Source organism: Podarcis pityusensis (assembly GCF_964106645.2).
Source record: "Podarcis pityusensis genome assembly, chromosome: Z".
Lineage (NCBI taxonomy): Eukaryota > Metazoa > Chordata > Lepidosauria > Squamata > Lacertidae > Podarcis > Podarcis pityusensis.
Window position 1 is genome coordinate 48,656,638 of NC_138044.1, and position 15,839 is coordinate 48,672,476.

At 44.4% G+C, this 15,839-nt stretch overlaps 1 protein-coding gene across 5 annotated transcripts in view; it reads right to left on the reverse strand.

The window, feature by feature from the left end:
* Window positions 1-15,839, reverse strand: part of LOC308468272 (kelch-like protein 13) — an 83,219-nt gene that overhangs the window by 45,623 nt on the left and 21,757 nt on the right. For 4 of the 5 annotated variants that reach the window (XM_080990350.1, XM_080990345.1, XM_080990349.1 and 1 more), the window contains one exon: window positions 14,336-14,398. In XM_080990350.1, coding sequence (XP_080846476.1) covers window positions 14,336-14,398 — 63 coding nt within the window. Of the gene's footprint in view, window positions 1-1,531; window positions 1,811-14,335; window positions 14,399-15,839 lie in introns of those variants that run through there. The other variant, XM_080990348.1, reaches the window with a different exon arrangement.

The following is a 15,839-nucleotide window of genomic DNA, read 5'->3' on the forward strand; positions in this document are numbered from 1 at the left end:
TGCCTAAGCAAAAATATTTTAAGCAAGTGCTGAAAAGAGTACTGTGAAGGCGCCTGCCTGATTTCAACAAGCAGGAAGTTGAAAACTGTGGGTGCCACCACAATGAAAGATCCATTTCTTAGAACTATCAAATGAGTGTTACACGGCACCTGTAAAAGTGCTAGCTGCAGAGAATGAAGCGGTCAAGTTGAGATTCCTACATTGCAGGGGGTTGAGCTAATGACCCTTAGGGTCCCTTCCAACTATGACATACAGGGAAAGGCAGTCGCACAAGAAAACTGGTCCCAAGCTGCTAATGGCCTTATATACACCCATAGTAACACACTGAACATGAACCAGTGTATACGTCTCATCAGAGCTCTCACTCCTGTCAGCAACCTGCTGCAGCATTCTGCACTATCTGCAATTTCTAGGTCAAACACAAGTACTATACTAAAATGTAGACTTTGTTTTCCATTTGGAACTCAACAACATGCGGAAATTTTGCATCAAAGAAAGTTCTCATATAAGGGGGCTTAAGGATGGAGGTGCTATATTTTAAGCTACTGCTACTAGCAGCCAAAGAGCTAGATCCATCATCTTTCCAGAACTTGCAAGATCCATGTGGCAATAAATGCAACTATGCATAGGCACTGCAAGCTCTTTCAAAAACACCTTCATCTCTAGGACAATATAAAGCGTGCCAGAAAAGGAAAAACACACAATTACCAATTAAGCAATAACTAAATATGGAATCTACTCAATAAAACATTAATTAATTAATAGAACTGTTGAATTAACGCATCCTTATACACCAGGGATCACATTTATCTGCTTCTCAGATGACATGTCACTGCTATTCAGGGTTGGGATTATAGGTTAAGCTGGCCTCAAATTGTGACCTTTTAATCATGTAAGATCTAGACAGCTTGAGGTCTTAAAAGGTTTTTCCACAGTACATTTGTCCTTTCCAAACACCATTAAATATAACACAAACACACAATTCTGTTCTATTCAGCTATGTAATGAAAGCAAGAATTAGAGGAAAACTTCAACTTCACACTGTATCCTCCTTCCTGTTCCCCCCACCCCACCGCCCAAAAATCATAGGAAAAATACCCTCATACTAATTTCCTCCTAGTCAAGTTGCCTGCAGGTGTGAGACTCAGGATCATTAAGAAGTTCATTACAGTTTGGGGACAGAGCAATGCAAGTGCGCGCACACACAAGACACAGAGCACCTGCTGAGAGTCTGAGGGTCCTGCTCCTGCCTCTCTCCACCAGGCTTAGGACAGGGCCTGATAGACTGTAAAAGGACTGCTGCTACCCAGCAGAGAATACTGTTTACATTCTTTAAAACTGCTTTTTAATTTTGTTTTTAAATTGCTTTCTGGAGGTTGGGGGGGGGGGTATTCGGCTGACATGCTGGTAACAAACAATCCAAAGCCATGTTTCTGTTAGATCCACCTCTGGAAGATAAGACATTTCTAGCAAAAGCAGACTTTACAGAAAACGTGATAGTCCACAGGCATTTCTCAAGAGAGGAACTTACCCAAAAGTATAGTGTCATTTTCAGTTTCTGAATAATAAAGCCTTAAGAGGTCAAAAACAGGGCACTATCAGTAGACCAGGGTTTCTCTGCTCCTCCGCTCCAGAAGGATGTGCCCCCATCATAGTGTTTATAGCACCAAAATGAAGCTAAAGGAATTCGGAATGTGCAACAGGGTTTTCTGGAAGGGATACTGCACCCAGTGGAAGGTTTAGGAGTACTTAATGCTTCTATACCACTGGTACTAAGAGGACAGGGGACTTGGCCAGAAATCTGGATGAACACTAGTGGGGCCTTATCTAAGAGGAGAATACAAACACAGTGAATTAGAACAAATGATTAACATCTTGTCCTTTATGTACTTCAGGCCAGCATTGATGTACCTGCTTATTAAAAGTGTTATTCTGAACAAAATGGCAGCATCAGTTTCCCATTCATATAATTCAGCACTTGCAGGGTCACAGAAAATTCAAATTAAAGACCTGTTCAAACTTAGTTACAATGTGTGTGACAACTCAGGTTGACTTTGTGTAATCTATGTGTTTAAACAAAAGATGCAAGTCTTATCGGGGGGGGGGAGCTTACTTCCAAGTAAACATATGTATTATCAGACTGTCAATGATGCTGTATCATTTTGGTGCTACAGTGGTACCTCAGGTTAAGTACTTAATTCATTCTGGAGGCCCGTTCTTAACCTGAAACTGTTCTTAACCTGTTACAGATAGGTAGCCGTGTTGGTCTGCCATAGTCAAAATAAAAAAAATTCTTCTAGTAGCACCTTTAAGACCAACTAAGTTAGTTCTTGGTATGAGCTTTCATGTGCAAGCATTTCGTGTGTATCTGAAGAAGTGTGCTTGCACACGAAAGCTCATACCAAGAACTAACTTAGTTGGTCTTAAAGGTGCTACTGGAAGAATTTTTTTTATTTTGTTCTTAACCTGAAACACCACTTTAGCTAATGGGGCCTCCCACCGCTGCAGCGCCGCTGCTGCACGATTTCTGTTCTCATCCTGAAGCAAAGTTCTTAACCTGAAGCACTATTTCTGGGTTAGCGGAGTCTGCAACCTGAAGCGTATGTAACCCGAAGCGTATGTAACCCGAGGTACCACTGTATATATTCCTGCTTTCCAAAGAATTATGATTTGGTCCAATCCCTAGGTAAGCCTGCTATAAACTTCACATTTGGGGGAGGGGGGAGTGAAGCTTTGTCAATATGACAGGAGTGAATTAGACGGCAGCTTAGGATAAAAACAGATCAATATGGCAGCTCCCTCTACATTGAAGAATCTTAGCTGCACAAATTTCTGTCACACTCTGCAGCACCCAGGGGCAAAGTTATTACACAATGAAGTTTAAGACCCAGAAAGTGAGGTGATGTTTATTCAAAATCAGTAATGCCACCTTCTGGTGATTATGTGAACAGATTAAGAGCATGCATTTAAACCAGGCATAGGCAAACTCTGGCCCTCCAGATGTTTGGGACTACAATTCCCATCATCCCTGACAACTGGTCCTGTTAGCTAGAGATGATGGGAATTGTAGTCCCAAATATCTGGAGGGCCAGAGTTTGCCTATGCCTGATTTAAACTGATGTTCATGACTTTGTAGCTGAGCTACAAAGCACAGCAGCTGAGTGACAACTGAGCTGTGCAAAGGAAAGGTGGAAGCAGGATTCAAGTTATTTTCCTTCAATCATCTGACCTGCTGTACACAAGTTCACTTACCTAAGGAAAAAAATGTACAGATGAACAGAGCATGGACTGCCTCAAACTGTCCTAAGGACAGCGGGAGAAGAAACCATCAATTCTTCAGCCAGTCGGGGGGATGGCCACGATGGAAATAAGATGGCCAGTTAAACTCAGAGCTTTCCAAACTTTTCATTTTTAGACATGCATCATTTCACAACATGGTAATTCACTTTTACTGTACTAGCAACCCAGAGGTTAAACTAACCCCCTTCCAGCCCCGGGAGGAGCATGGGGAGCATTCATGCAACACACCTACACACTGCAGCCGACACGCTAACATGTCACGACACACAGTTTGGAAAGCTCTGCTCTAAGCTCTCCTCCAAAGCCCAGAAAAACAGCTTGGAACAAAAGCCCCTGCTGCCTAAAAAAACCCAAACTTTGAAGAAAAGAGAGGGGAATGCAAAAGCATTCAGAAAAGCTGAAAGTAAAAGATGATGTCTCTTAATTCTTCCTGCCTGAGAGAGGGCAGTGATGAAGACAATAATGGAGACAGCAGCCAAGATGGCACCACCCTCAAAAGAGGCCTTTGCAGAACTATGATGCTATAAAGGAGCTTATTAAAAACACTTGAAAAGAACTAATGCTTCCAATGGAATCAAAACTGACAGAACTTAACACAAGGCTTGACTCTTTAACAGAAAACAACAAAAGAATTAAACCAAATCCATTACAAAAATATCAAATAATTAGGAAAAGATATACGCGACATGCCTGAAGATGCAGAAAATTTAAATAGGAGAATAATTTTACATTTTCGTTCTTTTGAAGAGGGCATGGAAGGAAATGATCTTGCACATTTCATTGTCACATGGCTTAAATCAATGCTTCCAGACCTCATAATCTCTGCGGCTGGTTTTGAACAGGCACACGAAAGCATCAGACCCAAACTGAGGGTACTTCCTCCATGATATAATTGTCTGCTCTGCCCGTTACAGGAAGAAAGAGGAAATGTGGAACAAACTGTGGAACCTAATATCCTTATAAAAACAGTCCAGTTATGGTAATGAAGGTCTGGCTTCTGAAACACGGGGTTGGGGGGCAGGAGGCTTTATGTGCTTACAGAATTAAACTGCAAAAAGCTGGAATTAAATATTGATGGGGCTTCCCCTTCGATCTTATCACAAGAGGATCAACACAGATCACGGATCAACACAGATCACAACAACAAAGAGACTAGAACCAACAGAACTCCCCAACACTCTTGGAACTGATCTACCTCTGGAATGGCAGCAAGGAGAGGCAATGGAAGAACACACCAAACTTTCTGATGGAAGCTTGGAGAATAGATCTGGCAAACACCTCACACATAACAACAGAGGAGATCACTACAACACATTAAGCAGATTCCTTCACCCTAGAGCCTCCCTACGTCTCAGGCCAGGTAGTCAAAGCCTTTGACATCCTCAGGGTCTCTGATTGCCTGGAGTGGCAGCAGCTTGGTGTGAGCACAGCACTGATTTGGCTCTACCACTACACCTACACAGAGCTCCCCCTGTCTTGGCCTTCCACCCGATCCTTGTTAAGTAGTAGCAACATGTGGCACTGGGAAGACAGGAGAACAACGCAGGCCTGGTGGCTGATGTTGTTTATAGCACCAAAGCCTTCCTAATGTGGAAGGTTTCTGCCATGCAGCAGAAGTGCCATTAAAGAAAGGGCAGGGCAGCCTTTCTGCAGGAAGGAGCTTCCACTTAGAAAAAAGCTCTCACCCTAATCCCAATCAAACGTGCTTCAAATGTTAGTGAAAAGCAGAGGGCCTCTACTGATAAACTTAGTAAAGATGCTTGACGGGGAGGAACAGTCCCATTGTACCAAACTGCACTGGACTTGAAAGATAATCACTAACCCTTTGAACCAAGCTCACAAACACATGGGCAACTAATTCCGGTGAAATTTTAAGGGGGAAGGAACAATTTCAATAACTGAATATTTGTTGAAAGCGACACAGAAATCTTTTCCACTGAAGCCTTTAAGGGCAGGGCTGGACCTGCAAATAATAAATAATAATAATAAATTTTATTTATATCCCGCCCTCCCCAGCCGAAGCCGGGCTCAGGGCGGCTAACAACAATAAAACAGTACAATAGTACAGCACAAACAACACTCTAAAATCATTCATTATAAAATTAATTAATTCAAGCCACTGGCAACCATTGGGCCAGAGCTCCGCGAAGATTGCCGAGGGAGGGAGTCAGGCTGTGCCCTGGCCAAAGGCCTGGTGGAACAGCTCTGTCTTGCAGGCCCTGCGGAAAGATGTCAAGTCCCGCAGGGCCCTGGTCTCTTGTGACAGAGTGTTCCACCAGATCGGAGCCACGGCCGAAAAAGCCCTGGCTCTAGTTGAGGCCAGCCTAACTTCTCTGTGGCCTGGGACCTTCAAGATGTTTTTATTTGAAGACCGTAAGTTTCTCTGTGGGGCATAACAGGAGAGGCGGTCCCGTAGGTACAAGGGTCCTAGGCCGTATAGGGCTTTAAAGGTTAAAACCAGCACCTTAAACCTGATCCTGTACTCCACCGGGAGCCATTGCAGCTGGTATAGCACCAGGTGAATGTGATCTCGCAGCGAAGACCTCGTAAGGAGTCTCGCTGCAGCATTCTGCACCCGCTGGAGTTTCTGGATCAGTCTCAAGGGCAGCCCCACGTAGAGCGAGTTACAATAATCCAGTCTGGAGGTGACCGCCGCGTGGATCACAGTGGCTAGGTCAGGGCGAGAGAGGTAAGGAGCCAACTGCTTAGCTTGGCGGAGATGGAAAAATGCCGCCTTTGTTATAGCTGCAATCTGCGCCTCCATGGAAAGGGAGGTGTCGAAGATTACACCCAAACTCTTAACGGACGGTGCTGGCACTAATTGCGCCCCCGCAAGAGATGGGAGTTGCCCCCCCAATCCCATATCGTCCCGTCCCAGCCACAGGACCTCTGTCTTCGAAGGATTTAGCTTCAACCGGCTCCCACGTAACCATACAGCCACAGCTTCCAAACATCTGGTCAGTGTGTCTGGGGCCGAGTCAGGATGGCCATCCATCAACAGATAGAGTTGGGTGTCATCAGCATACTGATGGCAACCCAGCCCAAAACTCCGGACAAGCTGGGCGAGGGGGCGCATAAAGATGTTGAAAAGAATCGGGGAGAGTATCGCACCCTGAGGCACTCCACACACCAAGGAGTGGCGCGATGACAATTCCCCCCCAAGTGCCACCCTCTGTCCTCGACCAGAGAGAAAGGGCCGTGCCCTGGATCCCCACGTCGGCAAGGCGGTGGTCCAGGAGTTTGTGATCGACCATGTCGAAAGCTGCTGACAGATCTAGAAGAATCAGCAGCCCCGACCCACCTCGATCCAGCTGTCTACGAAGATCATCTGTTAGGGCAACCAGAGCCATCTCGGTCCCATGACCAGTGCGGAAGCCGGACTGGAATGGATCCAGAGCCGATGTTTCATCCAGAAACCCACCAATCTGTTCAGCAACCGCTCTCTCAATCACTACAGCCAGTGTGGTGTAGTGGTTAAGAGCGGTAGTCTCGTAATCTGGGGAACCGGGTTCGCGTCTCCGCTCCTCCACATGCAGCTGCTGGGTGACCTTGGGCCAGTCATACTTCTTTGAAGTCTCTCAGCCCCACTTACTTCACAGAGTGTTTGTTGTGGGGGAGGAAGGGAAAAGGAGATTGTTAGCCGCTTTGAGACTCCTTAAAGGGAGTGAAAGGCGGGATATCAAATCCAAACTCTTCTTCTTCTTCTTCTTCTTACCCAGGAACGGAAGATTCGAAACCGGGCGGTAATTGGATAGATCTAAAGGATCTAATGATGTTTTCTTTAAGAGCGGGCGCACCACTGCCTCCTTCAGTTCCCCTGGGAATGTCCCCGTACCAAGGGACAAATTGATGATATCCCCCAGGTGGGCCCGCACCTCGTCTGGACACGCTCTAATCAGCCAAGACGGGCACGGGTCGAGAGGACAGGTGGTGGGCTTTCCAGCTCGGAGGAGTCTGTCCACATCAGCTGGGGATATCCGGTTGAAGTGGTCCAATACTGGACCCGAGGACAGTTGAGGGGCCTCCAGTTCCTTTATTGTATCCAAATTGGCAGGGAGGTCATGGCGGAGCAACAGGACCTTCTCCGCAAAAAAGCTCGCAAATGCCTCACAGCTGTGTGTCAAATTGTTATTTAAATTTGGCTGTCCCTCAAGGGACGTTAAAGACCTGATTATACTAAATAATTGCACCGGGTGAGAGCTAGCGGATGCAATGGAGGCCGAGAAGTAAGACTTCTTAGCAGCCTTCACCGCCATCTCGTAGGTTTACATAAAAGCCCTATAAGATGTTCTTGAGGCTCCGTCACGGGCACCCCGCCATACTCGCTCTAGCCGTCTGAGGTCCCGCTTCATTTTCCGGAGCTCCTCGGTAAACCAGGGAGCCCGGTTTCTGCGGGGTCGCAGAGGGTGCTTAGGTGCGATCTCATCAATGTCTGCCAGGAGCTGGATATTCCAGCCCTCAACAAGCTCAGTCAATGAGTCGCCAGGGGAAGCAAGGTCCCGCAAGGCTTGGCGGAATCTATCAGGGTCCATCAGCCTCTGCGGGCGAGCCCAAATCGGCTCGCCACCTAAGCAGGGTGGGGGTGGAAAGTCAATCCTGGCTTTCAGAGCGTAGTGATCAGACCATGGCACCTTCATCGAAGGAGACATGATCACATCTATACCTACGCCAACGATCAAATCCAGCGTGTGGCCTGCTTGATGTGTGGGACCCGAAACAAACTGGGAGAGCCCTAGTGTCACCATGGAAGACACCAGGTCCAGAGCCTGTGAGGAGGGAGTGGCATCAGCATGGATGTTGAAGTCCCCCAATACCAATAGGTTAGGGAACTCCAAGGCCCAGCCGGCCACCGCCTCCAGCAGGCCTGACAGGGTGGCTGCTGGTGCGCTAGGTGGCCGGTACACCAGCCAGACAGCCAAGCTCTCCTCGGAGCCCCACACTAGGCCAACACATTCAATGCCGGGGATCAATGGCGATGGTAGAGCCCTGAAAGGACAATCTTCCCGGATTAATAATGCCACCCCTCCCCCCCGGCCCACTGTCCACGACTGGTGGAGGACGGAGAAACCCGGGGGCGCCATCTCTCGTAAGGTAACTGTTGCCCCTTCGCGCACCCAGGTCTCCGTCACACAAGCCAGGTCGACCCCCTGCGAGATAAAGAAATCTGGCAGGGTGGCGGTTTTGTTGCCTATAGACCTGGCATTGCACAGCACCAGTGACAGAGGTGAGTAATCCTTGCTCACCCTACCCTCGTCCCTCGGGATGAGGCGCAGATTGGAAGGGGTACGAGCATATCCATATCTCGATCCCCTTCGCCTATAACATCTGCCCCCACCGCCATACCTCCCTCGCCCCTCCACGGTAGCAATCCCAGGCCTCATAGTAGCCTCCAGTGATGGCAATTAATGTTATTCTTTCGCAGCCTAAAACAATAAAAACAAAAAACAAAAACAACCCAGAAAACAATAAAACAATACAAATAAAAACTGCAAAAATTACAAATTCATCAAAATCTAACAAATTCCCAAGCCCACCCAAACATCCATCCCACCCCCATATATAAAAAATCTAAAGGGAAAGGGAGATTTTAAAACATGTTAAAACTCTGCACCCCTCCGGGTCCTCCTGGGCAGTAGCAGCATCAGTGGCAACAACCGTCCTTGTGAGGCCCCACCCTGGGCCAGATAGTAGGTGGCAGGAGCAGTCCTTGTGAGGCCTGTCAGGCCCCGCCCTGGGCCAGGTGGTAAGTGGCAGGAAGTAGCAGGGCCCTCAGGCACTCACACAGGGGAGTCTCCTGGGCAGCAGGCAGCAAGCAGCAAGCAGCAAGCAGTCCTTGTGGGGCTTCAGGCCCTGCCCCAGGCCAGGTGGTAAGTGGCAGGAAGGAGCAGGGCCCTCAGGCACTCACAGAGCGGAGTCTCCTGGGCAGCAGGCAGCAAGCAGCAAGCAGTCCTTGTGGGGCTTCAGGCCCTGCCCCAGGCCAGGTGGTAAGTGGCAGGAAGGAGCAGGGCCCTCAGGCACTCACACAGGGGAGTCCTCTTGGGCAGCAGAGCAGTCCTTGCGAGGCTTCAGGCCCCGCCCCAGGCCAGATGGTAAGTGGCAAGAGCAGGGCCCTCAGGCACTCACACAGGGGAGTCCTAAGGGTCTTTCCCAACAGTGAGAATCTATTTTAACTGCTCTGAATGCAGCTTGGGCCTTCTGTTCTGGACTGTGTTACTAAAGAGAAACAAAAGAGTTCTACACAGATCATATTTTGACCCCACTCTTTCTTCAAGGGGCTCAATGTCCTAGACAAATTTAACTTGGGGAGGGGGGTGCCCTTCAGAAATATGCAAGCATGACAGGCTGAAAGCTAAAATTAAAAGTTATTAAAAACTGAAATGCATCTAACAGCCAACCACCGCTCCTTCCTCATTTCTCTTTCCCCAAAAACAATTAATTTGCCATGAACAAGCAACTAAACAGCAGCTACTCCCACAGAAAACGCTTTAGGTTACATGATCTTATCCAGCTGACAGAGAAGCAACATCCTTCAAGAGCTGAATATCAATTTGACAAGAAAATTAAGGAGTAGGTGGCTAATTAAACAGCATTCATAACTATTCAAGTCTATGCAGAGTGTTAACTAGAGCTCCACAGTGGGGTCATTTGGGGGGGCTAGTTTTGGAAGTTTGTTTCTTCAAGCCAGGACTGCAGAAAGCTGTACGTCTGATGAAATGGCTAATGAAAGTGCACCAAAGGTTTCTAGTACAGGATTTTAAGACTCCGTTTCACAAACTATCGCAACCTGGTGTTCTCCAGTTGCACTCTCTCAGCTGTTGGGAGCTGCTGTCAAACATATGGAGAGAACCTGTTTGAGGAAGGCTGCATAGATTATACCTTTCTCTCCCCCCCGCTTCTCACAGCCCACCATTTCTGTGAAACCTTTAGCACTGCCATCCTTGCTAAGCCAAGTGAATCCCCAGTACAGTCAACTTCATCTGACTGACCAAATCCAAAGACTGCCCACTAATGTTTCCTCGTCATCCTGGGGAGAAGGGACAAGAGGGCAGCTGCAGGGTTCTGTCCTGGGCCCCTTGTTGTTCAACACCTTTATAAACGAGTTGAATGAAAGAATGGAGGGGATGCTTGTCAAATTTGCAGAGGACACCAAACTGAAAGGGGTACCTGATGCCACAGAATACAGAATCAGAATTCAAGATAACCTTAACAGATAGGAGAACATGGCAGCTAACTAACAAAATGAATTTCAATAGGGAAAATTTCAGAATCTACACTTAGGCACAAAGACCAAACTGCACAAATGTAAGATGGGGAAACCTGGCTTGCCAGTAATACATGTGAAAAAAATGTAGGGGTCTTTGTAGACCACAAGCTTAATTTACACGAGCCAACAGTGTTATGCTGTAGCAAAAAAAGGTATTGCTGTTCTAGACTACATCAACAAAAGTAGAACATCCAGATCAAGGGAAGTCATAGTATTGCTCTATTCTGCCTTGATCACCTTGGAGTCCTTTATCCAGTTCTGAACACCACAATTTAAGAAAGAAGGATACTGACAACTGGAAGGTCTGACAGAGGACAGATGGCTACTTTTTGGTAGTGCTCTCCCAAATCATCATGTGCTGACTAAAATCTAAAGAAGCCATGACAAGATAATGTTAGGATCATATAGTTTAGGCAAAGAGTTACAAACTGTGGTCCAAGGATCACCAGTGGTCCACCAGCTTCATTCAAGTGGTCTGCAGTGGGTTCACATTAAATATTTATATTATTTTTAATTGTATTTTTATTGCTTCTTTTACTTCTTATATTGTCTTTCATTATATTACAATTTGAATTCTAGGAACTGTAAGAAATAAAAACGGCAATAAAAAGACAATTTAAAATCATATGGTACCTAGCCCAGCACATTACAATTGGTACAACAGGCTGAAAAATGATGTAGTGGTACGCCAAGACCCCTAGCAGTTTTCAAGAGGACCACAGGGGGGAAAGTTGGGGAACCACTAATTTAAACAAGTATATCTATCTCTGATAACCTTCTCATATTGGGACAATTTATTTTAAGATCAGAGAGCTGTTTGTCTGTTTAATACCAAAGCTACATAGGACATCAGAATATCCTGCACAATCTTACCGCTCTTTGTCATATCACTTGAAAAAATTTACTATCAAAGATAGAATCAACTGATTTCCAATGTTAAGAAAAGTTTACATGCTAACAAATAACTTTTCAGACAGATAAATATATATACATTTTTGATATGATGTGAACTTCAGCTTCTGTTCTCCAAGATGTTCATCTGTAATCAATTTCACTGGGAAACAAAAATGTTGTTGCACTGACACCTGCAGTTGTTCTAACCTAATTTTGACATGCTGATTTCATATCTGAAGTTGGTTTTGTTCTGTAAGCTCTAGGGGTTTTTTTTTGTTTGTTTGTTTTTTTGCAATTCATGTTTTTCACTTTTCACCATAATCTTTGTTTTTCACAATGCAAGAATTCAATATTTTATTAAACACATAGACAAAGTAGCACAATATGAATATAAATGTAAGTGACTTATATAGCATTGAATGCGACATGTATAGCATTGAAAATGACATGTATATCTATGTAGTTGGAGGTATGCAAAAAAAATGTATTCCCTTGGGATATACAGTATACTGAGGGGGGGGGATTTCATTTTCTGTTGCATGAGATTTTTCAACTGTTCTTATGTTCTTTAAATGCTGATTTCAAATCTGAAATCGATTTTCGTGTATGTGCTATAGTTATCTTTCAATTTCCGACTTTTGCCGATATGTCATATTTACACTGGGGATAAGTGGACCCTGACACATTGATCTACCCTAACCACATGGTAATTATCGTTTTGCAAACTTAATTTTTCTTTACTTTTATAGTTTTGTAACCTAAATATTTGTATTTTTCAGATCGGACCATGGCTTCTTCAAGTAGACAGAAATGTATAAACAAGCCTGATGCCTTTTGTTATGTATGTGGCTACTGTACACTTCCTCGTCAAAGACGCAATATAACAGCGATTGTGAGGCATGCCTATAAAAGCTATTTTGAAATTCCTCTGGGCGACCAAGGTAAGAAATGGGCTCCGCATATTGTTTGTCAGAATTGTGAGGAAATGCTTAGAGACTGGACAAAAGGAAAACAGAAGAGTATGCCTTTTGGGGTTCCCGTGGTTTGGCAAGAACCCAAGGATCACACAAATGACTACTATTTTTGTTCCCCAGTGGTATCTATAAGCTGTTGTTATTCAGGTACTTGGTAAAGCCTTTCTGTTGTCCAAGCAAGAAGTTGACCATTTTGAGATCCACACAGATGATCCAGTTGTGCTCTTCACCATGTTCACTTCCTTCATCTTCAGAAGAGACAAACCCCTTAAAAACTGGAATTGGGAGTTCCTCAGAGTGCAGGATAGGTCTAATTGCTGAAGGAATACTGGGATAGGGTGACAGAATGTCAGTTTTTCTTGCCGATACTCTTCGTATTGACCAAACAAAAATAGCATAAGAAAAGGCATCAGGCTTGTTTACACATTTTTGTCTACATGAAGAAGCCATGGTCCAATCTGAAAAATACAAATATTTAGGTTACAAAACTATAAAAATAAAGAAAAATTAAGTTTGCAAAACAATATTTACCATGTGGTATGGGTAGATCAATGTGTCAGTGTCCACTTATCCCCAGTGTAAATATGACATATCAGCAAAAGTCAGAAATTGAAAGATAACTATAGCACGTACACGAAAATCGATTTCAGATTTGAAATCAGCATTTAAAGAACATAAGAACAGTTGAAAAATCTCATGCAACAGAAAATGAAGAAAAAAAATTGTTCCTGTGTTTTCAATGTGTGCATTTTAAATTTATGAAGGAATATTCATAACCAACCTTTCTGTTAAAAATTGCCCAGTGTGTTTAAACAAAATGTAATAACCACCATCACAAAAGCAGTTTTTTAAAGTAGGTGATGTCTCAAAAAAGGTGCAACCAACAAATGAAGCTCTCCTGCCACCTCAAAATTGCACCTGTGGCCAAGGAACAATACCACACGGGTACAAACCAGGATCCTGCACCTGCTGTTTATGCAAATAATGCACGGAATGCATTTTCATAGAGCAAGAATATTCAAAGGAGCTCCTCAGCTAGTTGTCTCATTCCTGTGTCATGTTTTCAGAAGAAACAGTTTCCTTCCCCGTTAGGAAAATGGTAGTAATAACTCCCCATATACCTCAAAAGCCTCTGAATTCCAAATGCACATGGATATTCTTTGTGAGGCAGAAACAGCTTCATAGCAAGCTGATTTCAAGCAGAAAATACAAAACAATGAGAATTAAGTGTTGGCTGAGTAAAGAGCAAGAAGAAAGGGGAAGGGCTATGTGCCAGCGAAGGGTACGATTAAAAGAAACAAGGCTATTGGGAGGGTTTTAACCATTTTATAAACAGCAGACAGCTGCAATCTCACTGACATTCTGACTAGAAGTAATTGGCAAATAAGAGCTGCCTCTCTAACAAAAGACAATCAAAACGCAATTGAGGGGAAAGGTGGAATCCTTCCCAACGATACTGCCAAAATTACTGATATTAAAAACTATGGCAACACTTGGATAAGACAACAGAAATATGCTAAAAAGTGATGGGAGTGTAACATTCAGCCCCTTCTGATCCATAAATTACAAGCATGTGCCTCAATTCTTTTGCCAAACTCATGATTCTCTCATCAGCTCATCAAGTTTCACATCCTGTTTTAAGACCGAACAGGCTTTAACAAACATTGTACATAATGTAATTGATTTGGCAGAATCCTCACAATAGGCTACATGCTAAACAAGTTTGTCAGTGCATGAGTGATGAGCTTCTGTACAACTATAGCACCACCCACCAGAGGTTGATAAACAAAAGGCAGAACATCCAAAACTCCGGGGAAAAAACCTTATTTGTCTTGAGAGAACAAACAAGCACTGAGCAGTGTTAATGTATTAAACATGATTCATTTTGCACCAAAACGCATACCTCTCATGATGCACCTCCCTTCGGAGCACAGAATGATCCATACCGTCAGTATTAGTAGCTCCCCTGTTGACAAAACAAGATAAAGACTTTAAATGCTCTGGTTTTTAAAAGGAAGCATAGTACCCTAATGCGCCATGTCATCTTAATAAATCATGTGAGCATAGCTCACTGGAGTGGGGATTAATTGCCAGTGAAGTCAGTCACAATGCCAAGACCATCCATTGTTTAGTTGTGAAAATGAAGCATTTGTTTCTCAACAATAGGTTTGCTATTCACCAGTGGTGTCCTGGCAAACTTTGAAGTACAGGAGCTCTCCATTACAGCCTCCACAGCCCTGCCCCCAAGCAACATCCAAAACATACAGGCAGTTTGCGTCCACCCATTTTATACATATAATAAACTAATAGCAGTACATAGCATAACGCCCAGTGTATTAGGACCTGCTTACTGTCCTCCAGAGATGAGTAGGGATCTAGTGAAGGGTGGTGGGTGGCTAGCATGTTGGAACTTAGCTGGTGGGGTTCACATCTCTGATAAGCTTTGGGGCAGAAACATAGTTACCTCGGGAATAGCCCTATTAAACTCAGTGTTCCAACTTCTTAGGTCCAACACTGAGCTTTAGCAAAAGGTCTTCAGCCAGCTGAAATACAACCTTTAAAATTCAATTAGAAATGTAAGCAAACTTGCACAGAAATATTACAATGGCTACCATGAAGTAGGAACCCCATCAAAGGAAATAAGGGCTGTATCCAACCAACTTCTACTCAGAGTAGACACAATGAAATTTATGGGCTTAAGTTAGTCATGCATATTAATGACAGTGGGTCTAACTCCAAGTAGAACAAGCACTAGATACAACGCTCCGTATCCAGGCTCTGCTTGAGTATTTTCCTCCATCTCCAGTTTCCTCTATGCGCTAACCTGTCAAATGGTAATACAACTTAAAAGATTTGTTATCATCTTATTCACTTGTCACAGCTAACAGTCTGTCAAATACCCCGGTGCACTCTCAGATGGCATCATCAATCCTGGTCTGAAAATAAGCCAGTGTGGAAGAGAAGGGTTCGAATCCCCATTCAGCCATTAAGCTCCTTGGGTAACCTTGGCCAATCACCATCTCTTAGCCTACCCTACATCACAGGGTTGTGGTGAGAAGAAGAGAACCATGTACACCAACTTGAGCTCCTTGGAAGAAAAAGCTGGTATGTAAATGTAATAAATAAAAGTTCGGGAGCTGTGCTCCAACTGTTCTTGCTGTACCACATTCATTGCAGTACATTGTAAAGCCCCTTTCTGTTCTTCAAACACATACTTGTAAGAGCCTTTTCCTCTCAAGCGGGACCAGAACTGAAGATCTGGCAAAATAGCAAACATCCCATCTGCTTTAAGAGACACATTAAGATTATTCAAGTAACAAAAATCCCCTTGTGGAATAAAAGGGGGGGCATTTAGCAGAATAACTGCCAGGCAGAGTCAACAGTCAGGATCAGAGAATGTCATCCTT